At 51.2% G+C, this 27,457-nt stretch overlaps 1 protein-coding gene across 1 annotated transcript; it reads right to left on the bottom strand.

The window, feature by feature from the left end:
* Positions 1-1,695: 1,695 nt before the first annotated feature.
* On the bottom strand, positions 1,696-26,484 carry COL6A1 (collagen type VI alpha 1 chain). Its single transcript, XM_009900449.2, has 35 exons — positions 26,345-26,484; positions 25,397-25,526; positions 23,406-23,606; positions 22,934-23,093; positions 22,610-22,732; positions 22,498-22,518; positions 22,256-22,276; positions 22,114-22,158; positions 21,786-21,839; positions 20,937-20,981; positions 20,804-20,830; positions 20,447-20,473; positions 20,301-20,345; positions 19,991-20,044; positions 19,167-19,229; positions 18,674-18,736; positions 18,449-18,502; positions 18,325-18,360; positions 18,091-18,153; positions 15,665-15,727; positions 11,974-12,036; positions 11,406-11,468; positions 10,890-10,940; positions 10,770-10,805; positions 10,253-10,315; positions 9,706-9,771; positions 9,216-9,251; positions 8,863-8,899; positions 7,957-7,965; positions 7,006-7,139; positions 5,874-5,983; positions 5,418-5,601; positions 5,017-5,191; positions 3,847-3,876; positions 1,696-3,230 (listed from the first exon to the last, which is right to left on the bottom strand). Exons 1-35 carry the CDS (start codon positions 26,451-26,453, stop codon positions 2,620-2,622), a joined length of 3,072 nt encoding a protein of 1,023 aa, XP_009898751.2. The 5' UTR covers positions 26,454-26,484; the 3' UTR covers positions 1,696-2,619.
* Between the last annotated feature and the right edge of the window lie 973 nt (positions 26,485-27,457).

Here is a 27,457-nt window from a genome sequence, read left to right as displayed (position 1 = left end):
TGCCATGACCTGACTCTGGTGTGAAGTGGGGGGGGGAGGTGTGTCATGCCCCTAGGAAAGTGTAGGAGCTGGAGGGGGAAGCCCCCTTTTCCCACCATCTTTTGCTGGCAGTAGTGTATCCTGCTGGCTGGGCAGCCCTAGCAGTAGGTGTGTAGCCCAGGAGCTTGTCTGTGCCATATTCTCTTCCTTCATGGATGATTCACACCGAGTACTGCAGTGTGCCATTAAGAAATACTTTTTGAGCTGTTACAATAACTGCCTTCATTAGGGCAGACATGAAGGAGTTTTTTCCTAACTTTCCACAAAGAGGAGAGCAAGACATCTGATAGAAACTGTAGCCACCCACAGAGCCTCCCACCAAGAGCTCCTCAGACTTTCCAGCTGTGAGTGAGGTGTCCCCAGCTCTGCACGACAGACAGAGGCCAAAAAGCATCCAAACTGAGATACTTGGCTGGGAGAGAGCATGACTAAGAGGAGGACATGAGACGAGGGGGAAGAAAAGTAGTGCCTCTCTGTTACAGAAATAGGGTATGAATATGGTCCACCGTCTGGGGAGCAAGTGACTGCATGAATCCACAGTGGAATGTTGCAACAAGCTACTGGGACATACTGGTGTGGCCTTGGATCTTCCCCAGAGACAGGCGCCCTTCAGAGTTGCCGTAAGAAGTGAAACAAAAGTTTGGGGAGCACTGAGCCTGACAAAGCTGGATGAGATGATTGATACCTCAGCCACTAGTCTTGTCTGCAGAGTAGCATCCTCACATGCTGAACCTAAGCAGAAAGCAAATGCAGCTTACCTCTTTATCTGACGATCACCATCCCTCTGCTCCTGGTCTTCCAGAAACAATGGTACCTACCTATGTAGATGTTTGGGGTGGTTTGGGTTTTTTTGCAATCAAAAGGCAAATAGAAGCTGCCTAAGCGTTTTCCATTCTTTAAGAGCTCAGCTCTCTTCTCATAAAATTTTTATATCTCAAATCCTTTGCAGTCAGTAAGAGGCAGAGTTGGGATGCAAAAGTAATAGACCTTTCTTTCTTCTACACTTAGAGTTTTAAGTGAGAAGTTCTGACAGTCCTCCCAGATCCCAGCAACCTCTTCTATTGAGTGACTTTTTGACCATTCAGAGCCCTTTGGCATTCAAGGCAGACAAACTCCCAACGAGCCTGTGGAAAACAATTTATTCAATAAACTTCCAAAAAGTGAACAATTTTAGTAAAACACAGGCATAAAACAAAACTAACTTGTACAATGGGGTTTTGGTTACAAAGTAAGGAGTGTGGGGTGCCAGTACCTGGCAGACACGGTTGATTTCTCAGAAGCGCATGAATTCTTAGCAAGAGCACCAATGGAAGCGCTGAAACAAAATCTCACCCAGCCAAACCACAGCTTCAGCGTGGTCCTGGAAACTGTGTAAACACCAAGGGCCTGCATTAGACATGTAGTGATAGCACCTTTGTCAGCACATCTATAGGGTGTGAGTCAAAGACCCTGGCAGATAATGGCAGCCTTTCCCTTGTCTTTGCTGGGCTGTAGCTGAGGCCCTAATTCAATACATAGTACAGTTAGTGGGTTTCCCTGGGGCCTAAGTGCCTAACTCTTAGACAGTCCTCCAGAAATGGTAATCCCAGAGAGGCTGCTGGGAGTTAGACAGCTTGGCACTTTTCAAAAAAGTAAAATTAAAAAAAATATAATTAGTAAAGAATCCCACTAACTGGGCTCAGGTTTTTCCAGCATGGGCCTTGGACTATAATGCAAGTCATCAGGTTATTCATGAGGTTCCTGGTTTCACTGTAGGACCATGAGATCAGTTAGTGAAGGAGTGCAGTTATGCAGCTTTTTTTCTATGGTTTCCCCCCTCCCCAGTGGCTGCTGTCCATCTTTCATTTGGTCAGTGCCTAGCCTCCCTGCCTTGAATGGGAGTGTAAGCACTGGGGGATGTTCTACCACCCACCTCCACTCCAGCCCTGGGAAATCAGTGCCTCAACCCATAGCACTGAAGGCTAGAGATAGTTCCACCTGGCTTGGGTAATGCAGTTCATTCCTTCCCCCACAAGCACAGGACATAGGAACCAAACTTGCCAGCCGTGACAATGATCCCCTCTCAAATCTTGCTGAAGGGTTGAATGTGTCACTTGAAGCACAGCGTTGGGTTCAGACCATTGTGACCTGGGCAAGTGCTCAGCTGATGTGTGAAAAAAACAAAGGCATAAAAAGACCTGCATCTGAAACATGATCATCCTTAAGAGAACAGGCTGGCTGATAGTGGTACAAAATTCCTCATCCTGATTCTTTCTTGGCAACAAAAAGTGGGATGAGAGGTTGCTATTGGTGTTCTGGCAGCTTATTGCTAGGGGTGCTCGTGTTTGCCTCTTGTGGGGAGGCAGAGGCAGTCATGGGCAGGGAGGGAAGTTTGAGGCTAACAGAACAGAAATACAGATGTCAAAGCAGGGGAAGAAGGAAGGGGACTATGCACAGCCAGGCTGTGGGACTATGGTTGTTGGCATAGACAAATTCCTCAGGTTGGTCAAGAATACCATTAAATACACTTTTTGTTGGTTGGTTTTCATTTTAAGGTGACACAGAAGCAGGCATGGCATTGACAGAAATCCATCCAGATGCTCAGTCAACAGCTATCTTCCTGGAGACAGTTTGGTAGAAGACGCCACGCAGCAGAGAAGTGTAGTCCGGCACACGGAAGAGGTGGCGCTCCCCATAGACCACATCGTAATCTGCACTCTTCCCTGTGACCAGGACACGGATGTTGGGCTCATTGGCTCGGTTGCCCACTGCCAGCACATAGATCTCGATGCCAGCCTGCTGAGCTTCTTGCACGGCCCTCTCAATGGCTCTTGGAGTGATCCCTTGGGAGTTGCCATCAGAAAACACCAGCACCCTCTTCTTTGCAGCAGCACGGGAGGACCGCTGGTACAGGCCTGTGACGTACCGCAGGGCGGCGTTGACGTCCGTGGCATCGTTGATGTACTCCATGTTGTCGATCGCTTTGGCGACGATGGTGTAGTTGTGCTGGAACTGAGCCTCCACTTTCTGCTGGTTCCTGCCGCTGTACTGGACCACTGAGATGCGCACGGAGTCATCAGCAGGCTTGCCGGCCTCCAGAAACCGCTCTGCCAACCGCTTCACGAACTTCTTGGTGGTCTCAAAGTTCTTGCTCCCCACGCTGGTGGAGCTGTCCACCAGCAGTGTGATATCTGCCAGCCCCTCGAAGGTGACTGCAAGGGGAAAGGCCCAGGGCTCGTTATGCTGTATTTCTCCTCCTGCCACTTCCCAGGAAAGCTGCTGTCACACAGACTTTGTGCCTTGCCAGATTTAGGAAATCCTTACTCTGAGTTTTTGCTAGCTTGGTTTCCCCAACCTCAGCGTCATCCTACACTTGCCCTTTGACCCTTTCATTCTCCCTTTTCTTTGGTATACAACAAAGTCACTTAGATAAGGCAGTGACTCTTGTTGCTTTAATACAGAGCTGTCCTTGCACATCTGGGGAACCACTTTTCAAGCACCTTCTCAAATGTCTCTGCTACCACCCCATAGCAATTGATCTCAATTACCTACCTAAGCTAACTCCATGAGGTCTAAAATCTCACAGTCTCCTTTCAGAGTTTGAGATACCAGAAAAACAACTGTCTAGGCTTTTTGCCCAGGTGCTTTGGGCTGGTGTGTATTTAAGAAACCATGTGAGTGTCTGACAAGTCTTGCTCACTTCTCCAGCTCAGTAGCCTCCCTGTTGTGGAAAGTCCCCAAGCTGTGCATTCCCACAAACACAAACTCCCACTCCTCCCACCACAGAACTCATAACACCCTCGTGAGGCACAAGGAGTCAATACTCACTTGGACAGGTGTAATCTGGACATTTCTTCTCTGTTAAGAGAATTAGAAAGAGTAAGGTCACAAGATCACTCAGGACAATTATTTCTCCTGTATCTTCCCATGGAGCCATAGAAGGAACAAACGCTCATATTGGTCACAGCCACATGGTGCAAGGTGCTGTGCAATGACTATATATGTGCACCAGAAAGAGCAGAGCTGTGTGCTTGAAAAAATGATAGAATCATAGAATGGTAGGAGTTGGAAAGGACCTCTGGAGATCATCAAGTCTAACCCCCCTGCCAAAACAGGATCATCTACAGCCAGTCACACAGGAATGCATCTAGATGAGTCTTGAAAGTCTCCAGAAGAGACTCCACAACCTCTCTGAGCAGCCTGTTACAGTGCTCCATCACCCTCACAGCAAAGATATTTTTCCTCATGTTGAGATGGGACTTTCTGTGCTCCAGTCTGTATTCATTATGCCTTGTCCTATCACAGGACACCTTTGAAAAGAGACTGGCCTCTTCTTGACACCCACCCTTCAGATATTTGTAAACATGAGTAAGATCCCCTGTAAGTCTTCTCTTTTCCAGAGTAAACTGCTCCAGGTCTCTCAGACTTTCATTATAAGAGATGTTCCAGTCCTTTAATCATGTTTGTAGGCTTCTATTGGACTCTCTCTAGTATATCCCTGTACCTCTTAAACCGGGGAGCCCCAAAGTGGACATAATACTTCAGATGTGGTCTCACTAGGGCAGAGTAGACAGGGTCAAGAACCTCCCTTGATCTGCTGGCCTCACTCTTCTCAATGCACCTCAGGCTACTGTTGACCTTCCTGATCACAAGAGCACATTTCTGCCCCGTGAATAATTTATTTTCCACCAGAACTCAAAGGTCCTTCTCCCTGGAGCTGCCTTCCAGCAGGTCAACATCACAATGTCCCCCAGAATGCTGAGGGCAGGCATTCCCTGCAGCAAAAAAGGACCTGGACTTGTCTGCAAATCATTCTGAGACCCAAGATGTCCATTCTTGTCCCTTTTTTTACTAAACCTTGAACTTTGTTCTCTTGCCTCAGCACCTGCTTAAAAGCATGACTGGGGGAAAGCAAGGGACAGCAGTCTGCAGTCCTCACTCTTTGGCTGAGGCAATCCTCACTACTTTCCTTATTGCTTCCCACCAACTTTCACCCACCTTGGCAGACATACGAGGTGATGTTCTGCAAGAAAGTGTCATCCAGGAGCTCAGCATAGTTATCCCTTTGAATGGACAGTCCTGGTCTGGTCGGTCTGCTTAAACAAGCAATGTCATTCAGGTGATCTGGATTTGGAGGGTTCCGGAAAATGTCTCCTATTCCAAGGGAAACCACCTGCAGGGAGGTTACAGTCCATCACTGGATGCATTCATCACCTAATTCATTCAAGAACATGAACATCTGTCACTTTGTGAGAGTGCGTCTAGTGACCTATGTCCCCCCTGCCATAGCCTTGGGTACCAAAGACACGGAGACCTCCAGAGAAGCTGCACTGCTCTGTACCTGCACAGCTACTGTATGGTGGTTCCCTAGGGGTAGGGCCCTTTCCCTGCGGCCTTACCGGGGTGACATCACACAGCGAGTTGAGCGGGGTAGGATCCCTCAGTGTGTCAGAACGTCCGTCTGTGATGACGATGGCCACACGCTTGTCAGAGGTGAATCTCCGCAGCAGGTTCTCCTTGGTGAACTGCAGGGCTTCTCCAGTGAAGGTCCCCCCAGCTATCCATTTCAGGTTCTTGACTGCCCTACAAGCACAGACACCAGAGAGACTGCAAGCCCTACCCTATGCATATGGAAGGAGCCCCATTGAACCTGTAGCTCTGAAGCAGGCAAAAATCCCTGCAGGGGGCTCTAGGTGGAAAACTGACAAGCTCCTTGGCCTTACAACACCACAAACTACTTTCCACTAAAGACCTAGCGTCCTTCTAGTGGCAGGAGCTGTTGAACTGGAGATGGAAGATGGGAAGTGTCCCTGGATCAGCTCTTTCCATGATGTGTCAAGATTCCACAAACTCACTGTTTGAGTGCCCCGATGTTGTCTATGTTGGCATCGCCCATGGCCACCAGCTCCTGTGTGTTGTCATGACTGTACTGCACAACACCCACACGGGACTCTCCAGCTTCAAACTGTTGGGAAAAACAGAAACCTGTTGGCATCAGATACCCAGAAATACCCAAGTCAGACAACCCAGGAAGCCCTGGAGAGCTCAGAAATCCTGCTGACTGTTTGTACTGAATGCCTTCATGATGGGATTTGCTACCTCTCCTCAGCCTATTCCTGGCAGAAGGAACCCCAACAGGAGTGGATGTACATGGGGATCAGTTCTGTGAGCCAATGAAACAAGACCCAAACCCAGGTTTTCCAGCTCGATGGTCTCAACATAAGCAACTGGGTATGGCGGGTGGCAAGGAATAGATGCTTTCTTCAAAACTTCTGTTTTTCTTCCACTGCAGTGGCTTTGCTGCACAGTAATAGCCTTTCTGCTTGTTACACAGCTCTTTGCTGGTCATTGAGGCTTTAGAGCACAAACATCACTTCCAAATCACAGAGGTAAACTAAATTTCCCATGCACAGTGGGCTACCAGGGAAGAGTTAGGAGAGTAAGTGTTTGTGTCCCTCTTCAGACTGGAAGACTCACTACAGGAACAATATTGTGGTTTTGGGCTGCAAAGGTGGTCCTTTTTAGTGTGTGCTTAACTGGCAGCCTAACCCCAAGCTTGGGGGCAGACAAGGGTGCCTGGGGGGCTGGCTGTCAGGGAGCTAAGGGAAGTTGCCACACACTTCATGTGTTGTCTACTCCAGCCATTTGAAATGCTCATTGTGACAAAAAAGAAACTGACTGGTAAGGCAAAAGCTTTATGAAGCATCTGCTCTAGGGTGTGGAAGAATAGTTCACAGCCACAGCAGGCAGAGTTCCTTTGTCCAGAAAGAGTGAAATGTCACTATTTTGGGGAAATGGCTGTCTCATCTCCATCACTTTTTTAATCTGTGAGGAATCCAGACCTATTCCAGTTACAGACTTGAATCTAATCTTTCTGGAGGCTCACACACACACCACACAAACCCCACCCCCCCCACACTTGTTTACTTGCAGTGAAAAATAAATGAGTGCACATAAGTGTGTGCCAGCACTCAGTGGAAATCTCACCTTCACACGCTCATCCTTGCTCAGGCGGTCAATGACTTTGATGATGAAGTCCTTGGCAATCTGGAAGTTCTGCAGGCCAATGCTCTCTGAGCTGTCCAACACGAAGAGGAGGTCGACAGGACCGCAGGTACACTCTGCAGCAAGGCATAGGAGGGGAGGGGTTTGTGTTTTCTGCCTGAGCAACTCACTGAGAGCAGACATTCCAAAGCAAGCAACTGATATCTGTTGTTAGTCCTGACCATGGTGGGTGCCCTGTCTACCCCCAAAGCATGGTATAAATTAAAGCAGCAGAATAGCTGTGTAGGAGACTTGAGAGATGGTTCACCATTTTTTCCATTTGCATTTTGCTCAGTGCCCCTTATAAGACATGTAGCATTTCCAAGCTGCAACTACCCTTAAGATATCCAGCAGCTGTTCCAAAATCCATTTCCTCACAAGCCTTCTCACTTCTTCCATTCACCCAGCCCAGAAGGACAGAGGTGACACTGGTGGGTTGGAGCAGGCTGACTCAGCTCGCTCCTCTCTTTTCCTATGCCTGAAGGACATCATGTGCCCTTGGCTCTTCCTTCAAGCTTTTGGACTGCAAATCCAACCCATTGGGACAGCACGGGATTTGGAAGAAGGAGGGCAGAGCTGGATCCACAGTGTGCCTGGACTGGCGTGACTTTGAGCTGCAAAAAGGGTGGAGAAAATCTACCTCCAGTTTTCCAGCTAAGGCCACCTCAGCAACAGTTTTCCAGTTGTAGGACCCAGCCACAGCAGTCTTCAAATCCATGCAGCACCCTCGCCGAGAGTTCGCTGCCATCCCCTGCCTTGCTCATGCTTGCTCCTCCCTCCTGGGCTCTCACCATGTCTCTACAGCAGAAGCCAGGGAGCAGGGAATGGCAGGGGTGCAAGCAAGGAGAAGGGCTAACAAATGTTTTCAGAGCAACTTGGCCAAGTAATACTCACCACAGCAAGCTGGAGAAGAAGGGAAAGAGGAAAAAAAAAGACCATTAAAATGCTTGATACGAGGGTTTTTCACACACTAACACAAACTGCAGTTTTGTCTTTCTGCAAACCCAAAGACACTTGGTCTGGACAATTCAAGCTCATAGAGGTTTCCCTCACATTTGAAATATCCATATCTTGCTTCTGTTTCAGATTGTGGTGCCCCAGTCTGGAGCTCTGCATGTATTCTTACTTAAATACATGCTGATGCATTCTTATTTAAATAAAAATAAAAGCTAATCCTGAGGGGATTAAGTAAATCGCTAAAGTATGGAGCTCAGGCTCAGTTCCCTAAGTACCCTGTGTCCTTCCAGCGCTTCATTACTGGTCACGGGCCAGAAACCCTTTGCAGCACGTGTGTACTGCTGCTCTCCACAGCTAGACACCCCAGAAAAGGTCCTCCCTTTCCCAAAAGAGAACATCAGGCACTGCAGTTTGAGAAAAAATCCTGTTGTGAAACGGTCTATGCAAAGATTTTGCACAACTCTGGTTGTATTTTCCCTGAAGGGTAAATATGTGTGTACAGAGACACAGGCAGCCAACCCATCTGAAACGTGTACACAAGTGAGACACAGTTCCACGACCTACTCTAGAGATCAAGCTGGAAGTCCCTGGGTCAAAAGAAGGGACAGCAAAGTGCAGAAGATGTGCTTCTTTTGGGTTACTGTGTCAGCTGCAGGGATGATGTCAGCCTTTCACCCTCACTCGCTGACTTAATTGTGACTCTTGGAGGGGAACGATGCCCATGGCATCCCTCTGCATGCTGCCTGGGGATGGCCCTGCTCACTAAGGGCCAGACAAAAAGCAGCTACCTTCCACTCAGCAAGGAGCTGAGCAGGATGGGAGCAGTGGTACAGGGATACTCACAGCACATCTTCATGATGATGTCCAAGATTTCACATTCCTGAACAGAGAGGTAAAGAAACATTTGAATAACAAGTAAGGCAGCTTTCTGGCTCCCAGGTGGTGCCCATCACCACCACCCCTGCTGCTTTGTGCCCTCAAAATAGGTCCTGATCTGGAAATGAGTGATGTGCAAGTGGACTGGCATGAAGGAAATCTGGCCAGTGACATTCACTGGGAGTGTAATGGGGGCAGTCATCATCCAGCCCAAGAGCATGAGGGTCTCCTAGCTGTGACCCCCTCCCAGATGCCATCATGCAAGGCATGAAAAGCTCAGATCAAGCAAGCAAGAAGTGTTCTGATCCTGTCCCACTCACATCTGGTCCTGGAGGCCCCACAGGTCCTGGCGGTCCCTGTGAAACAGAAGTGTAGAGAGAGCAGTTACAAGAGCAGCCAGTCCTATCTGCAGTATACTCTGCCAATACCTTGCTAAGTAATACAGAACCTGGAAAAGTCCTTTGGCTTCCCAGTTGCTGGCCCCTGCACAGGGCTTTGAGCAGGTACAGCTGCTTGCTTGCACAAAGCCCTGAGGCTACATAAGCATGGGAGGAGGGAAACTCACTGCCATGAGTGCTGTGCCCACTGAGGTGGGAAGGCAAGCCCTTGATTCAGGGAACAAGCACACACTTCATGTGTGACACTGGCCCTACAGCACCCAGAGGAGGGAGGGAGGGCTGGATGATGGATGTCATTGGCTTGGAAGATGCCTCTTGTGTAGCCTTCAGGCCAACGTGAAGCAGTACAAGGAAGCGGAGACTCAGCATGAACTGAAACACTAAGTCAGTCCCTGGCAGGCTCCTTACTTACCGGGCGGCCTTCAGGTCCTCTGTGGCCCTTTGCTCCTTTTATCCCCCTGGGGCCAGGGACTGGGTTCTGGAATAAAAACAAAGAGAAAAATCCACCAATCTTTGTGCCAGCGTGCAGCATCTTCCCCTCCAGGTGTCTGCTGAGCCCTGTTTAACCACAACCATCATATCTGTGATTGCTGTACCCAACCAAGTAAGTTAGGACTTGGGAGGACTGAGACAGACAGTGGGAAAATCTGACTTCACTGTACAGAGATGCAGCACAGGTACAACCATTCATGCTGTCTGGAAGCATACCAAACCTTGCAGAGATGATAGCCACCTCAACAGATCAGGAGGTTTTCTAGCCATAAGCAGGAGGACACAAAATGAACATCTGGAGAGAACTCCACTTGCCATCAGACACTGCTCAGCAACAGAAGGCATTGGCAGACTTACAAAGTCTGACTTGTTCTGACCCACACGCAAGGTAGAGTTAGAGACCCAGCCCGAAGCTCCTGCTCTGGGCTCACAGAGAAAGAAGATTCAGATTTATAAACATGACTCACGTCATTGCCAGGGTCTCCAGCTTCTCCTTCATCACCTTTAGGACCAACATAGCCTTTTGTTCCCTGAAAAATTGTACAGAAGAGACTCCTATATGAACAGCTGTTGTCAGCATGGTGAAGTTGGTGCTGGCATGCAGTGACCTTTTGAGAGATGGTTCAAGACCAGGAGGAAGGCCATGGGCTCCCTGGCATCAAATTGCAGTGCTACTCAAGGAGGGAGCTTGTTGGGTGACTTTCACTGTTACAGCACCCTCCAGTTCCCTCTGGGTGGTGCTCCCAACCCCAAACTCTGGCTTCAGGACTGCATCAGAGAGCACTCAGCCCAGGCTGCTGACTTTGGGTGTTACTGCACCATAGGGGGACACCATGAGAATCCTCTGCAAGTAGAAGTGAGCAGAAGGAAGCAGGGGGCTTTGGAGGAGCAGGCTGCTTCAGGGAGCTCATATCACCATGCAGCTGAGCCAAAGCACTGGCCAGAATAATTTGTGTTGGGCGTATGAGGAAGCGTCACACTTACATTAATGCCAGGGTCACCTCTGTCTCCTGGCTGCCCCTGGGGAGGAATAAAAGGAAGCAGGTTAGGTCAGAGAAGCAGAAATAATGACCTTACAGCTTCAAAGCACTACAAAAGTCTTACCGGGGCACCTGTGAATCCGATTGTGCCATTCCCAGGAGGGCCATCTTCCCCCTGGAAAAGAAAGAACAAAGAGGTGAGATAATGAAAAGCATACCCCTTAGATAGCACAGGAGCAGGATCCTGTCCTCCTTCAATAGTTTATCTCTACAGCAAAATACTTGTGCAAAAACCATGCAGCTGATGGGTTGGGTAGTGGTGTAGGCAGGTGAAAAAGCCATCTGCCTTGGGTGTGACCTGCACAGCCAGAGAGAAGAGTCACACTGCCCCTCTTAAAGACTGGAAGTATGTTTGCCAGCAGACTGGGATGTATCAGATCTATGTTGCTGGAAAGTACATCCCAAAATACATCTCTTTGAGCCTGATGCACATTCAAAACCAGGCTAGTTGCACGTTTCCCCAACATCTCAGCTGCATATGAATGTAATTTCTTTTCTTCCTGAGCTGGATCATGCTGTGTGGGACCATCCTCTCATCCTTTCTACACAGCATACAATACCCCAAACAAATACCACTCACTCTTTCTCCTCTCAGGCCAGGGTCTCCAGGCAGCCCAGGTGCTCCAGGCAATCCCTTTGGGCCCTAGAGGGAACAGAAGCAGCAGTCAACCATTGCAAGCCATCCTTTGAGTTGGGAAGATGATGCCTTTTGAGGGAACCACCTACCATCACAAGCTCATCATGGAGGTATTTTACTCATACAAAATCAATGCAAATCCCACATCTAGGCTTGGGATTCAGCTTGCTCCCTGTCCTTGTAATTGAATCTGATAGCAGATTCAGCTGGTTGCTCCCAGAGAGCAGCTCCCCTAGTTTCTGTGATGGGAAGCCACATGGGTTGTGGTGCAGCTTATACACTCTCCATGAAGCAGCCTCTGGAAGGTGAAGAAAAAGGCAGCTATGGCTTTAAGGACCCATAAAAAAAAAAAAGGATGTGTCTGCCAGGAAGATAGCACTTGAGTTTGAGTTTGTAGCTACAAAAGTTTTCCAAGTTCTGAGGGATTTGGGAATGGCCCTAACGGGCAGCACCTCATGGTCTTCCCTTCATTCTTGCCTCCCAGAAGATGTAGTGATGAAGAAGCACTGACCTCGTTGCCACGGGGGCCATCATCTCCTCTGTAGCCCTTGGGTCCTGGGGGTCCAACCTCACCCTAGGGAAACACAAAGAGATCTCACAACAGGGAATTTATCTTGGTGCTGCTCATACCCTAAAGAGCTGGTCCCTTCATTCTGTGCTGTGGTGGGTGGAGGCATCAACCTCGTGCCTTGCACCTCACAGCCATCAGTGAGTCACCTCTGCCTTGGCCAGCTTCACAAGAAAGGTCCTATTGATGGAGGCTAACACAGCTGGGGAGATGTTTCAGGAGCTGTGCCTGGCTCCTCCTCTGTCCCCTTACCTTTCCCTGCATACTGCAGCAGGTTCCCTAAGGCTTCTCACAGTTCCTTATGCCCTGCTGTTTTTGCAAAGCCCTGCTGGAGACAGCCCTGGCCAGAACCCTGTGGAGCACAAGCCAAAAGAAAAAGCTTTCTGGGCCAAGCTGTGACGGTGCAGGCGTGGGTTGAACACCACATGCTTCCAGTGGCAGCTGGCCTGCAGGGTTGAGCAGCCTCCAAGCAGAGCTTGCTCCAAGCAGAGCAGCCTCCATCACCTCAGAGGATCTGGTGAAGAAGAGGAGCTGGGAGGCAAGGATGATGCTTTGTATCAGCAAAGCACAGCTGGTTGCACAGTGGCATCTCATCAGCTGTGACAGTAGCACCACTGGGGCAGAGATAGGTCCTTGGTGAAGCCTAAAAGTGACACAGACCTCTCTCTACAAAAGCCTTCCTCATAGGAAGCTTGGACATGTCTGTGCTGCAGCCAGGCTGGTGGAGGCCCTTTTATATCTCCAGAGAATTTCTGACCTTAGGAGGCTGCAGAGCCCTGGCAGTGTGTATTGCAACAGACCAAAGCTGTCACTCTGCCACATCCCATCTGGACAGAGACTGCTCACTTTGTCAGCTGCAGGACTGGCCAGAGACAGTCAGAGACAAGATGTGAGGTGGGAGGAGATATTTTTGCCTCTAAGAGCTCTGGCAGTTGTCCAAGGGAGACTCTTCACCTTTTGCCAGGAGGCAACAGCCTTTTGCAAGATTTACTTGCCAGGAAACTGGCTGAGCAATGATTGGGTACTGATGCTATTGCTCACAGGTCCAAGTACTCAGGCCAAGGTAGTGTCTCACATGGAGCCAGGTGATCTCACATGCCACCAGTTTCCAGGTGATGGAGACAACAGAGAGCAAGCTGTGGTGGGACTGAGTGACGGCTCAGCAGCTGGCCTCTCCAGCGCTGCTGCTGCAGGCAGAGGGCCTAACAGTTCAAGACTCCTGACCTCAGAAATGTTTCCTTTGGCAAGTCACATGAAAACAGGCTGGGTGGAAGGCAGCACTTGCTCAGTGGTACCTGGGGCTCAGCACTGCACAGGAGCATGCCCAAGAGCTTCTTCCAGGTTTTCAGTGTATCAGTAGCACCTCTGAGGTTTTTACAAGCTGTCTCAGTGTGGTGGCTCAGCCTGGCCCAGCTTTATAGATATTCCTCACCACCCAAAAGCTGAGGAAGTGGAAATGCCTTCCAGCTGCCTTCTGTGCTCCTCTTCTCTGGACAGCAGCTGGAAAAAACCGTGTCCCAAACATCCATGCACATTGCACGTACCCTTCTCCCAGGGAAAGGTGCACATGTGGGTACAGAGAACTGGAAATTACAGAGTGCAGCAGCAGAGCATTGAACTGCACAAAGGCACATGACCTTATTTTTGCACAAAAGCCCAGAAGAAAGGAAGCTTGGAGGGAGGGACAAGAACTCATGATCATTTCACATCAGCCAAGGCTGGATTCATGACACCCTTGGCTCACACCAGCCATACATGTCCTCACTGCAGCACACAGTATGAATCCCTCATGGCCCTGCCAGAGTTTACGAAGCTGCAGGATGTTGGGTTGGGAAATCTTTAACAGTTCTGTGTCCACTGCCTTTCTGGGTGAGACAAGAACCACAGGAGGGATGAGTACTATGGCCAGGAAGAGACAGTCACCACTAAGCCTGCCTATGAAGATCAGGGGGAAAAAATGTCAACTTTTAGCTTCTCTTAGATAAAAAGAGGATGAAAGGGAGTCCCAGGTTAGCAGGAGCCCTTTCCTCTTGCCAAGAGAAACACACTCCAAGAGTCAGAGTCTGCAGATAACATGCCTTGAAAAATAATTGTGTTTGCCAAAATCCTCCTCTTGCCCAAGCCAAATTACACACATTTTTAATTTGGCCAAGCAAAAGCATTCTTTTTCAACTTATGGAAAAATGTCTTTGATTTGCAAATGCTGCTGAAATTTCCCTGGAGTGGTGAAGGTACTGGGGCAGTCTCTGGTCAGGAGAGGTATCAGAACTGCTTCCCTCTCAGAGATTTGACTCCAGTTCAGTGCTGGGGAGGGAAAACTGGTGTCCCACAAGCTCAGGGACAACAGGAAGACTGTTCTTTTTCCTTTCTTCTTCTTCCCACCAGTGAATGCCAGCTGGAGGTAGGATCTATTGCAGTGTGGCTCCTCACTATGTTTGCACAACTTCAGCTCCCAGGCTTGCAACAAATCTCCATGTTAACTCTGTCTTCTTCTGTGAAGTCTTTCTCCTGCCTCGAACTTGGAATGAACATCTACCACATGGAGCTGAGGAGCTCCAGTCCTTTCACCTTCTCCATTACACACACCAATACAAGACAGACTCCCCAGGCTGCAGTACGGTGCAAGTCAGCAGGGGATAACATGAGTACAACAATGGCCCCTTTGAATCTCCTGCAGGGCTCTTCAACACTTGGTCAACCATAAAGGAGTTCAAAAGCTGTCTCATCTTTGTCCACATGCTGGTCTCCATGCTTTGCTCCTTGTGGAAGTACTGCTCCACCAGTGTGGGAATCTTTATCACAATACTTGCTGGCATCTTGGGCTCTAACGAAACTCTGGTGGTATGGGTAGGAGGGGAGTTGTCCCACAGAGCCCCATCCAAGAGTGATGTCAAAGCATATTTGCTCAGGTGCAAAGAACCTGTTGGCCATTGCAATCAGTACTATCATCATGGAAGATCAACTCAGCAACACCTCCAGACCTAGAGTTATCAGCTGGGAGCTGGATACATATTTGGGAAGAAAGATCCTTTAATTGTGCAGGAGGTGGAAGCCTTCCTTAGGCTGGAGATACCCAGCTCTGCTCTCCAGAAAGCCCTTGGGGTCTGAGCTCTGCTCCTTGAGTCACATGAGAACAAGCAGACCCCAGACCAGGAGTGCCAGACCTTGCAGCAAGTAGACTTTGGGACAGACTGTTTCTACAGATGCCAAGGGTGTCAGGGACACCACTGGGGCCCCATCATGCTCTGCTCACTGATGTAGTATGTCTCGTTGATTCCCTTGACTGAGGTGAGCAGCATCTGGCCCTAAGCCTGAACATTTTGTGCATTGCTGCTGCTTGCACTTGCCAGATTCCGAATCTGTCAGACATGTTGACTTCTGTTTCCATGGGACTGGGAAATGGCATGAAGGTTGCTCTGTCCCCAGCTCACCAGACAAGTCTCCATTTTTTTATCCCTATTTATATTCTTGGTTCTCCTTGAAATCTCCATTCCTCTTTACCTGCTTTGCTATCTGGTCTGGAAGATGCTCAGAACTTGCCTCAAAATGCAGCATCAGTTAAGCCCTCACCTGACTCACCTTGCTGCCTCAACCACTTCCACCTGGAATCCAAGAGGTTAATCCAAACTCTTACCGGGTCACCAGGAGGTCCGAGGGGTCCTTCCCGCCCTTGGTCACCAGGTGGTCCAGGCTCTCCCTGAAAACGCACATAGAGGGCATGAGAAACTCAAAGAGGGACAAGCATAGGGTGCAAAGACTGGTGCATGCAATGGGGAGCAGGGATGGATGCACATGCTGGTTAGAAATGCAGTCACCCAAACAGGGAGGCTTTTGAGGTAGATTCAGCAGTTGGACAGGAAACTATCAGAGATGTGAGGAGAGAAAGACAGGCTAGCATGAGCACCTTGAAGCTGAAAAGATAGCCCTAAGAGGAATAGCCCTGAGAGGAAGACCTTCTGAAGGAGAGGAGTGCTTGCTTCTGGGTGACAAGTTTCATCCTATTTTGTGCCAGAAAAGCAAATGCTTTGAGAGATCCATCTTGCAAGGCTTCTGCAGATACACACACCTGGCTTTGGCCCCAAACTATGTAATGGCTTTTCCCAGCCATAGTCTGCAACCATGGCTGCTTTTCTAGAGTGGTTCCTGCCCTGGACAGTCTGCATGGAGAGGAGCTACTGTGCCCATCCATGGGCAGAGACTCCAGGATAGAAGGCTCCTTCTTCCACCCCCTCTTTCTCCAGCCTGCTGGCCCTGCAAAGCTAAAGGGATTTCCAAGGGAATGACCTAGCAGATGGAGAGGGATGTTCTCACCTCTCACTGTTGATGATCTTTCCTCTATTTTTGCTAACACACAGCACCCTGAGCCAGGTTAAGGCTGTTTGCAAGGAATTGACAGCCCAGGAGAGCCTGGAAAACCTGGGTCTGGGTGGTTTTGCTCCTCAGCAGCTCCAACAGAAGGAATTGCCCAAGGCTTGGACATAGGTCAGTTACACTTTTGTTCAACCAATGGCGTTACGTGCCCTTGGACAGCCTTCCACCAGTCCAGCAGACCTACATCCTATCAGGGCAGCAGGTCTGCTAGACTCAGGCTGGCTCCAGGGCACCTACCTTGTCTAGACCCATGTCCAGGGGTGACAGGCAGGCAAAAGGAGAGCCAGGAGGCACAGACCCCATCTTGGTATGCCTAGGGCTTGCTGCAAGTTCCTGATAATTCAGAGGAAAGTCTTTCCCTCTGCAAAGTGGATCATCGCCCTTTACAGGGCTGCAGGACAGCCAAGCCCAGAGCTTTACACCCTACAGCCAAGCCATGCTTGAGGTCAGCCAGCACCAAGTGCTACAAGACAAGTATCTTCCTGTGAGGTGCTGCTCTGCCTGCAGATGTGGGATATGGGGTCAGGCAGCCCTGAGCCTGCAGTGAAAGGTGGTGTTCAGAAACATCCCATGACAGTTGCACCTGACTTGAAACTTCAAGGAAATCTGTTGAAAGCTTGGCACAGCAAAGCTGTTGTTTAAAGCTAGAAGCTTCCAGATGCCCAAGACAAACCATAAATACAAAATACAACCTCCAAAAGGCACTGAGCACAAGTGGAGACATTTTATGGAGGCTACACAACCTTGTCCTTAAACTAAAGCTTGGAAGGAAACAGTCCATCATCTGCTGAACAATGTGACTCCAGGACACTTCATCTCCCACGCACATCTGTCCCGCATACCACGTGCGTGACTGTTCCCCAAGTGGCAAACAAGGATGGGGAGCCTGCCAGCAGCCCTCTACCAGAGCTGCCACCTCTCCAGGGTGGAATACTGGTCCATCTGTGAGCTAGTGGTGGCCACCAGCTGTCCTCACTGTGGGGACATGGGAAGAGTGGTGTGGTGGGGCCACCCAGCACTGCCAGAACACAGCCAGCCACCACTAGGATGCTGCTGGACACTCTGGCTCCTGATGCCCCACCCTTCGTAGCACCACCTCTTGTCCCTCCCCAACATGTGTGGCACTTCTGCCGCTTGCCACATGTTTGTCCTGGCCTGCCAAGGGCTCCTGGCTGTCCCTCCCATGCTCATACTTGGTGACTCACCCCCAGCAGGCTGGAAAAATACTTTTCTAGTCACTCCCACCTGAAAGGGGAGGGAAACATTCTCCTTCCTGTCTGCACCCATGCATGCTGCCCTGCCACTGATGGCACTTGTGCCTTCCTTCCTGAGCCACCACTATCTCATGTAGCCTCCCAGCACCTAGAGGAAAATGCCTTGCCTTTTCACTCTCCATCAACTGTTTTTGCAGCCACCAGGCAAGGACTTACTACTCTCCATCTGCTCTTGGCTTGCTGGGCATGCTCTCCTCTGGGCTTGGGCTGTTTGGTGATAAGCTGACAGCATAAAGGGGCTATCACCGGGGAACAATGGCAGGTCACTCACAGTCTGGAAGGTAAAGGCACTGTGTTTGCCTGCTGGCCTGCAGGCTGGCTGAGTTAGCCACCAGGCAGCTATTTCTATTCCTTGGCTGCCAAGCAAGCTCCATTCACAAGCACATGCTGAGAATCACTCCACAGGGGCAGTTACCGGCTCTCCTCTTGGCCCACGGTCACCTGGCGAGCCTGGGGGACCTCTTTCTCCATTGCTGCCCTGCAAGAAGATGGTGGGAATACAAAGTCAAGACCTGGCCCTAGTAGCAGCAATGCCCTCCCTCATTGCCCACCTCTGAGTGGGCTCACCCCCAGCACTTCTCCTCTGGAGGGTACCAGCCCCTGCCCATGCCCTGCTGGCATGGTGCCTGGCAGGGGTGCACTCACTTACCCGTTCTCCAGGAGGACCATCCGCACCTGGAGCACCCTGTGGAGAAATGACATTGGTAGTCAAGTGGTGGAGATGGCCAGCAAGCATGAACAGGGGACATCATGGGCATGGGCAGAGACCTCACCTCATCGCCCGTCTCTCCTGCTGGTCCAGGCTCGCCCCGGTTTCCAGGCATGCCCTGGGTGAGCAAGCCACATGGGTGCAACGAGACAAGTTAGCAGGTTTTGGAGTAAAGCCCTGTGTGATTGCAGAGCTTAGAGCAAGCTCTGCTTCAAAGCCAAGGATGGTGCAGGGGACCTCACCCTCTCACAGAGGGCAGAGGATGGCCACACATGAGGGTGTAACACACCTTCTCTCCAGGGCTGCCAGGGATCCCTTGTCGGCCAGGTTTTCCGTCATCCCCAGGCTCCCCCTTCATAAGGACACAAAGCACTCTCAAGACCGTATCCAGTGTCCAGCAGGAGATTTCAGAGCAGAGTCCATCAGGAGCCCCAGTGCTCCCCAAGCCCCTTTCTGGCCTGTAGTTTCTTCCCACATAGCTCCCCATCCCCAGCAGATCCATCCTCCACATTCCATCTGCCCACTGTGAGCCACCTTTTCATAGTAGCCACACAATATCTCAGGGCTGCTTATGTCAGGCTTATGGGCACCTTCTAACCTTGGGCAGAGTGGGAGTTACACCAGCCAGATTTTACAGTGGGTCATAGGCAGCATCCCCAGGCATAGGCTTGACCCCAAGCAATGCAAAGAGGCCAGCAATGAGTTGGTTGCCACCTCTCCTGCTTACAGGAGAGGGGTTCCAGCAGTCTTCCTTCCACACAAGGCTGGGCATAGAGGCTCACCTTTCCTCCCTTGGGTCCATAAGCACCAGGATCTCCCTTTGGTCCAGGTGGGCCTTGAGCTCCCTGTTGAAAATAAAGGCAGCATCACTGAAAATCAAACCAAGGTATCAGTCTGCAGGAAATTGGGCATGGACCAAACATCCCAGCATCATGGCCTGCAGCTCCCCAGCAGAACAGACATGTTCTCAGGAGTGACACAGGGAGCGTGTCACACAGGAGTAACATTGTACTGTCGCACCATGCAAGCAGTGCTGCGGCCACGCTGCTGAAACACTGTTAAAATCTAAATGTGCTTCTGCGGCTCAGAGGAAAATGGCAGAGAAGTTGGTTGCTGTGCTGCTGTGACTGGACTGCAGTGATGCTGGTGCCACCACTGACATATCATCCTGAGAACACGGAAAAAGGCAGATAAACTGGAGAAACACAGTAAGAATGATGCTTTCTAGAGCCCTCCAAAACCTCCAACATTTTCTGGGTGGCTGGTCACAGCATGCTGACATTGGTAACGCCTTGGCTTGTCTATCTGGCACTGAGGTCTTTCTTGTCAAGTTCCCTGTGCTGAGCAGCCTCCAGTCAAATGCTCCCCCAGTGTGCTGCCTTCCAGGCAGCCCTGTGCAGCAGAAGGTGGCTTCCAGACTGCCCCAGGACAATCCTAAGGTGCCTTGCTTAAGGATGAGCACTGCATGTCTAGAGGGAAATTTCTGAGCGCAGCAACTCCCTCCCACAGCTCTCCTTCTTGAAGAGCTCCCTGTTTCCACACACCATTGTGGCAGACTTGCTGTGTGGATACATTCATAAGCAAGGAGAACCCAGAGGGTACATACGTCAAATCCAGGTGAGCCTTTGCAGCCAGGTAACCCTGGGTATCCAGCTTCACCCTGTCAGACAAAGCAGGGGTCTCAGTGAGTGTGCCCGTGGGAAGACCTCACCATCATCCCAGAATGCTGGAAGGGACATCCCAACCCTGTCCCCAGCTGGCAGGTGAGTGGCCCTGCAGAAAGGGGCCTCCACTGCCCCACGTGGGACACTGCTTTCATTCTGAGAGCACACAATGGTTTTAGCAGGGTGTCTGGGCAAAAGCCATGGTCCTTAGTAAGCCCAGACCTAATTGAGGACCTTGGAGTGGAGATTTACCTTCATGCCATCAATGCCGTCAATTCCACGCCTGCCTTTCTCACCCTGAAAGGAAGAGCAGGGACTATCAAGAAGTGATTTTCAAAGACCCTTCTGCCCCCAGGCATCAACCAGAAAGAATAAATGGTGCAAAATCAGAGACTGACCTTGGCTCCTTTGGCTCCTCTCGAGCCCTGTCAAGGGAAGGAGAGAAATGTTAGGCTCCCATACAGAAGAGATCCATCTGCCACCACTCTGTGGACCCATGCCAGCTCAGTCTGAGGGTGCAGGCATTAGTCTCCTCCATTCTGCCTAGCTGTGCTCACTGCATGGTGCTTGCCTGATCCCCAAGGCTGTGTCAGCTGCAAACTGGCTGATCCTGTCAGATGCCTGCTCCTGGCACAAGCAGTGCTGGCAGGAGGGACAGATGCATAGACCCCAACACCATGCAGCTGCAGGGGCAGCTCAGGATAACCAAGCAGGTGGACACAGAGATCTCCCTGCAAGCTGCCTGCTGTCCTCACCTTATCTCCCCGACTTCCTTTGTCACCCTAGAAATGAAAGAAGAGAGAAAAATGAGAGTTAGAACACTTGCAGCACAAAGCCTGTGGTCCATCTAGGAAGCATGCTTGTGTCTGACCCTGCAGACCCACATACCTTCATTCCTTGGTAGCCAACAGGTCCCATGTCCCCTGGCCTGCCCTAGAGGATAGAAACACGGTGTTACAGAGGTAGGTAATGTCACCACCACAGCCATAAGGCAGCTTTTCTCCAGGCTTTAGATATGGGCTCGGGGCCCTAGCCACTACACCCTCCCTCAGGAGGATCTCCCTAACCATGTTCCTCATTAATCTGGTCTGGGAGCACAGGATGATCATGGAAGGCATAGGGCACCTGCCTTCACCTCCAGCCTTTCCTAGGGGAGAGGGAAAGTTGGTGCCCGGGGACACATCATCCAGGATGACAGGGAAGGGCACAAAACACTCAAGAAGGAGAACTCTGTGTGTGCCTGACATGGGGCTTCCTGAGTGGAAATGCACAAACTGAGTAACTGCACACTCACATGTGTGGAGAAATACACCTCCCAAAAACAAGTGTACCTAGTGAAAATTCGGGGAGGAGGAGGGAAATAGTTTCCTCATGTTATTAGCTTAGTATTTACCAAAGGTTCCCCTGTAACACTGCTGTGCTTGTCATGTCAGAGGACGTGGGAGGGAGCCCAGAGTCCACCCCTGGGCTGGCATACATGAGTCAGAGACATGTCCTCCAGGACCAAAGGCTATTTTGGGTGAAGAACAAGGAAGCCTTGTAGCAACAGAGGAGGCTGCCACTCCACTGCCCACCAGGAGACACTGCTCAGCAGCACAGCAGAGGGGCACAGCTGGCCATGAACCCATGGAAACAAGGTGATGCAGAAGAGTTGGTAAGGATGTGCCCATGAGGTCTGACCAGAGGTGGCCGAAAAATAGCCCCTCTGCAGAGTCATCAGGGACAGTCCTTACTTACTGGGTCTCCAGCTTCTCCCTTCTGGCCGGGAAGACCTGGCTTGCCTCTTTCTCCCTGCAATACAGGACAGAAATAAAGTTAGCCCATCATCCCCAGGAACAGAACAATGATCTGCTGAAAGAAGTGTAAGGAGGGTGGTAGTGGCAATGTTCCAGGGGTATGGGAAGTGGATGGTGCTGGGTGCATGGGAGCAAGGTGGTGAGTTCTCAGCCATCTCCCTATGGCATAGTGGTGAGATGCTGAGGATCCATGCTCCATCAGTGAGCATCCCCAGTGAGCCCTCTCCCACCATTCTCATCCTGCAGCATTGCCACAACTGGTGCCTCACCTCATTGCCTGGGTCACCAGGAGGTCCAGGCAGCCCTCGGGGAGGCTGTGGGAGAGAGGTATGAGTTAGACCAGCCAAATAGACCCAGCCTCAGGCCATGGACATGTGGGGAAGGGGACACAGTCTCAAAAGTCCAACTCACCTGGCACTCAAAAGAGCAGCACTGTCCAGAGAGAAGGAGAACACAGCATTAAAGGCAGCAGACAGCACCAGGGTCAGAGAACACCCTGCTTGGGGGAAGCTCCCCCAGGCTGGCAAGGGCCAGGCAGGGGATGCCTGCAGGGCAGAGCTGTGCCACCATGTCCCTGTTTGTCTGTGGGTGACCCATAGGTGATGGGCTCAGGCACAGGACCAGGGTGGAGCGGGGCTCCAGGAGACACTTACCGATTGCTCTGTGTTAAGTTTCTGCAAAACAAGAAAACAGAGAGAGGGGGTTTGAAAGGGACAGGGGAGCCTGGGAAGAGGGTGATCTGGGGAGGGGGTAGGTGGCACTCACAATCATGTCAATGATGGTGTTGATGGTTTCCTCCACGTCAAGCTCCCGGGTTGGCTTCAGGCTGGTGGCAGTGAAGTTGCGGCGGTAGGCATGGTCTGTGGCGATGATGTTGAGCCGCTGGTCCTAGGGTTGGGGGTAGAGAGGGCAGAGTGAGATCTCCAGGCGTCTGTGCAGGATCTGTCCCAAGAGAACACCCTGGGGACTTTCATCCTCAGAGGAAGGAGGGTTCCTGAGGGCCACTCAGAGTCTTCCTTTCCATGCTGAGGTTCTTGAGGTTTCACTTGGGACCCCTGCAGGTAGCCTTACTGCACAGTTCCTACCTACCAGGTGGTTAGGGGAGATGGCAACGGAGAACACTTTGATCCCCAGGTGTTTGGCTTCATTGGCGGCATCATCCAGCCCTCCACAGGGCTCCTTATAACCTTCCAAGGGGTGTCCATCAGTCACCACAATCAGGTATTTATTCTCCTTGTGATGGGAGCCACTGTAAAAGGTTTAAATGCAGGAATTAACATTGCAAGGATTTAACCAATTTAGCTGGAAAGCAGTTTCTTGGGCACCTCTGGACACTCACCTTAGGCAGTGTGCCACAGTATGGTCATGGCATGCCTTGTCCAGCAAAATTGGAGCACTAGCAGTTTGCCACCTTCACACTCATTTTGTGCCCAGATGACCTCCTCTCCCACCCCCACAGCAGCTCTGCACAGGGATGCTTGAACCAAGAAGCTCCCAAACTCCACTGCAGCCTCCACCACCAGTATCACCTCCTCTACCCATGCCAGCCCATCTGCCTTACCTGATGAGCAGCTCTTCAATGCCTCTCTTTATGGCACAGTCAGTGTAGGTGCCCTTCCCAATGTAGTTCACAGCTGAGACACGGTTCTTCAGCTCGTCCCGGCCTCGGGGCATGGCAGTGAGGCTCTTGATGAGCACAACCTCGTCACTATAGTGCAGTGCCCCAGCATTCCACACCAGGTTGCGGTCACAGCGGTAGTACCTGCAAGGACACAACAGGACATGCACCTTCAGGACCTTCATCTACCTCACATGCACCAGCCTGCCACATCAAATGTAAACGTCCTGCCAAGCATTGCAGGGCTTTGCTAGGGCTCCCAGCTCTCCTGCAAGGCTGGGGTGTGCTTCACTTGCAAAACCCAGCCATGGGAGCAGGGTGGTTTGTCCAGCAGGTGGGAAGGCAAAGAAGTGCAGCTGCTGGGTGTCCACAAGGGTCAGAGAGTTTGGCAGAGAGCCTTCCTGAAGAGGTATCAGGCTACAGTGGCTGGAGCTGAGCTGGAGGTGCTGAGCTAGATAGCCAAGTGTTTATGTGTGAGGCAGGTAACCAGCAATACACTCCACCCAGGATGGTAGTGAGTTTTCCACTGGCAGATGTGTTAAAATGAAAGGAGGATTCCTCTCTCTGACAGATGCTCTCACTTGGAGAGGGATGAGTGTGTCTTGAAGTTCTGTCCTATGTGATGATACAACCTGTACCTGTGACATTCTGGGACAGGGGCATCACAACTCCCTGTGCTTTGGCCAGTGCCTCAGACAGGGTCTTTTCAGGATGCTGGGACCAGTCCCAAAGGGATGGGGTTGCATATCTCCCTTAGTTCCCCAAGCTCATCTTCTCTCTCAAGCGTTACCTAATGCTCCCCCACACCCCCACTGTTGGCTGCTTTGCCATCAGCCAAGCCAACCATGCTGCACATGTTGTAGGTGCCTGGCATGCACTGTGTACAGAGTGGTAGCTTGCAGGGAGATGTCTCCAGAACAGGTAGAGCGTGACAGGGTGAGCACAGAGGTGTTTAGGGTGGGCTCAGAAGGTCCATCTATCTGTCTGCATGCAGCAGGGGCTCTGGGCAGAGCCTATTGCCTTTCTTAGGAGACAGTAATGCTGCATTGATGAGGATCCTGGTCACTCAATGCCTTGTAAAGTAGCTCTGCTGCCTGGACAATGGGCAGATGAGCTGCTAACCACCTCCCACCTGTCTTGAGATAGGGGCCTTACCTCTCCAGCTTGTGCAGCACCGAGATATCCCCATGGTGCCCCTTTGGGCGCTAGCATACATGTCCCATTGTCTCTAGGACTGGGACCAGGTGTCTTCAGGACTCCTGGCATTCCCCTTCATCCCTGGACCTCCTGCAAGCAGGTGAGCCATGGTCTTTACTTCTAGCTCTTCCCAACGTCTTCCTTCTCCAGGATCTGGTCCCCTGGGTGCTCTCACCCTGGGAAAGCCAGGCCCAGACCTGGGGTGGTAGCATCATGGATGTGTGGGGAAGGGGCAGATAAGGGGCTGGGCATTGAGGTGGATAAAGAGCACTCCACAGAGGTTCCCAAAGCTGGGTTCAGTGATACAGGCTGTCTTGGGGAATGCAGGTTGCTCTGCGGAGTGCTGGATTTAACGTTGAAGGTGCCCTGCTGCTTGCCAAGGACAGAGGTTGTTCTGAGCCTGAGCAGCCAGTGGCACGGGGGTGAGCATCACTTTGACACTACAGAACAACCACCAAGCCAGCCAAGCCATCTGGAGGTGGTGGGGCTGAGAAGCCCTTTTCTGAGGGCGGGTGCAGGCAACCCTGCTGACACATTGCTGGCCTGGGCAGGGACAGAGCGAGAAGGGGGCGGCTGCAGTCCATGAGAGGGAGGAGACACCCTCAGCCCCCTCCCCGGCATCCTGCTTTCCCTCCTCTCCCTCCGCGGGTGGGCAGGCAGGCAAAGTGAGCTCAGCATCCCACCTGGCACCAGGCTCCTGCCCTAAAGCAGCCTGTGAAAAGCCTGGGGAGGTGTACCTGTTTGTCAGCTTGTCAATGAACCGGTTGGTGAAATCTTTCACCTGAGCAACCAGGTCACCAAAGGGCTTCACCCTCAGGGCAACACTCTCTGAGGTGTCCAGGACAAAGAACAGGTCCACAGGGCAGTCTGGGAAAAAGTGGAAAAGCCAGAGTCAGCAGGCAGCCCTGCTGCAGTGCCCTCCCAGCCCAGGCTCCCCTTGCCACCCACCAGCAGCCTTCCTAGGAGGCTCCCATGGTCTGTGCTAAGGGTACCACTTTCACATCCTGACCCCATATGGGACACATGAGAGCACACAGAGCTGAGGTTGCTCATTTCTGGTTTGGCATCAAAAGCAAGCCAGGTCATTGAGCACATATTCAGAAAATACCACCTCGTGGCATTTCACAGCTGCCTGCACACTTTCTTCCATCTACATTCGAAGGACACCTTTGCAAGACCCCTACTACTAATTACACGAAGTATCAAGAACCCGCAGCAACCACTTAAAATTAAAATAAATAAACCCAAGACACGGTAGCAATTAATGTCATGAGAAGATAATCGTTTTCTGACACATCCTGACACGAAAATCATTGCAGAGGAGAGCGAAACAAAACAACAAAAAAACTTTAACATAACAGCCAGTGTCAAACTCCCAAAGTATTTCAGAAAGCTAAACTCATCTCAGCTGTCACCCCCCTCTCCCGCATTCCCTCTGTGCTACTGATAACACCTGACAAGACAGCAGAAAGAGCCAAAAAGCATTAAAGGTGGACAAGTCTCGCAGCTCCGCTCTAACCCCACTTTGCTGTCCCCGGCAAACAACTCTTCCGCCGAACGTCCTGACCGAGCGGCAGCTGCGCGGCAGCAGAAGCGTCCCCCCCGCCCCCGGGAGGGAAACCTCAGCCGGACTTCTCTGCTGCTCCCGGGAAGGAAAAACACCCTGCGAAGCAGCCTGGGCTTACCTTCTGCGTTTGCGACCCGAGTGGTGATTTCTGGGCGCTGAGCCCAAGAGCCCCCCGCCAGGAAGGCAGCCAGGATCAGCGAAGTGAATAGAAAGTGTCGCGGCCTCATCTTGCTTGGTTCAGATTACCATCGAGCTGGATCGAAGCGAAAAAACAAAAGTCGAGAAGAAGAACCTAGCAGCCGAGAGAGACCACGGTCCAGAGGTAGGAGTTGCTGAAGATTTTTTTTTTTTTTTTTTTTCACTGCTTTCCCCTTGGTTTCTGTGGGAGGAAGAGCAGGCAGGAGGGTAAGGATGAGGAGGAGACTTTTCCAGCCTGAGGATGGAGGGAGGGAGGGATCAGGGGCTGTCAGCTGTGAGTCAGAAATAAATGAGGCATTTCTCCTTACCCTTTTTCTGGATGCTGCTCTACCTGTGATAGCATCCTGGCCACCAGTACTTGGGATGTCTGCAAGCCTCACACAGGGAGCCCTGACATGGTTAGTGCCCAGAATCAGCATTATTCTTAGGGGTCAGCCTGCTCTTCTGGGCAGTGTGCTTGGGGCACCAGCCAGGCTGCACCCTCCGGACTCCAGGGCCAATAAAGCTGGGTCAGGGAGCAAGCATTCCCATCACAACCCCACCTGCATGAGACCTGACCTGTGGTATCTTGCTAACCAGGGAAATCACCACAGGGCAGAGTTGGAGCTGTCTCACAGCTATCCAGGCATGGAGGCAACATGGAGACACCATATTTTTGGAGGAGTACCTCCCTCTCTGACTTTCAGGGTTTTCTACTCAACTGAGTCAGTAACCTAAGGGGCAAGCTGAGGAAAAAAATCTGCAGGGACTCCCTCAAACTGGGACAACTACTCCAAGACATGCTTAGGGCAGGGAGTGGGGATGGGATCAAAGCTTTCAAGCCCAGGAGGTAGAAATAGGAGCACAAGCCCTTAGGCATGCCCAGAGATGAGCATCTTACCATCCAGAAAGTTGTCATGAAAGCCTAAGGACCTGCAGCAGTGGGAATATGAACCCTAAAGCAAGGACCCCCAAAGTGTTGTAGACCATCCACTCTCCATGGCCAACACTGGAGACAAGTCCCATGTTTCTGAACTCAGACCCAGAGGTGGGT

Source organism: Dryobates pubescens, chromosome 2, assembly GCF_014839835.1.
Source record: "Dryobates pubescens isolate bDryPub1 chromosome 2, bDryPub1.pri, whole genome shotgun sequence".
In the NCBI taxonomy this organism is placed as follows: domain Eukaryota; kingdom Metazoa; phylum Chordata; class Aves; order Piciformes; family Picidae; genus Dryobates; species Dryobates pubescens.
This window is presented reverse-complemented; position numbering and strand designations above follow the sequence as displayed.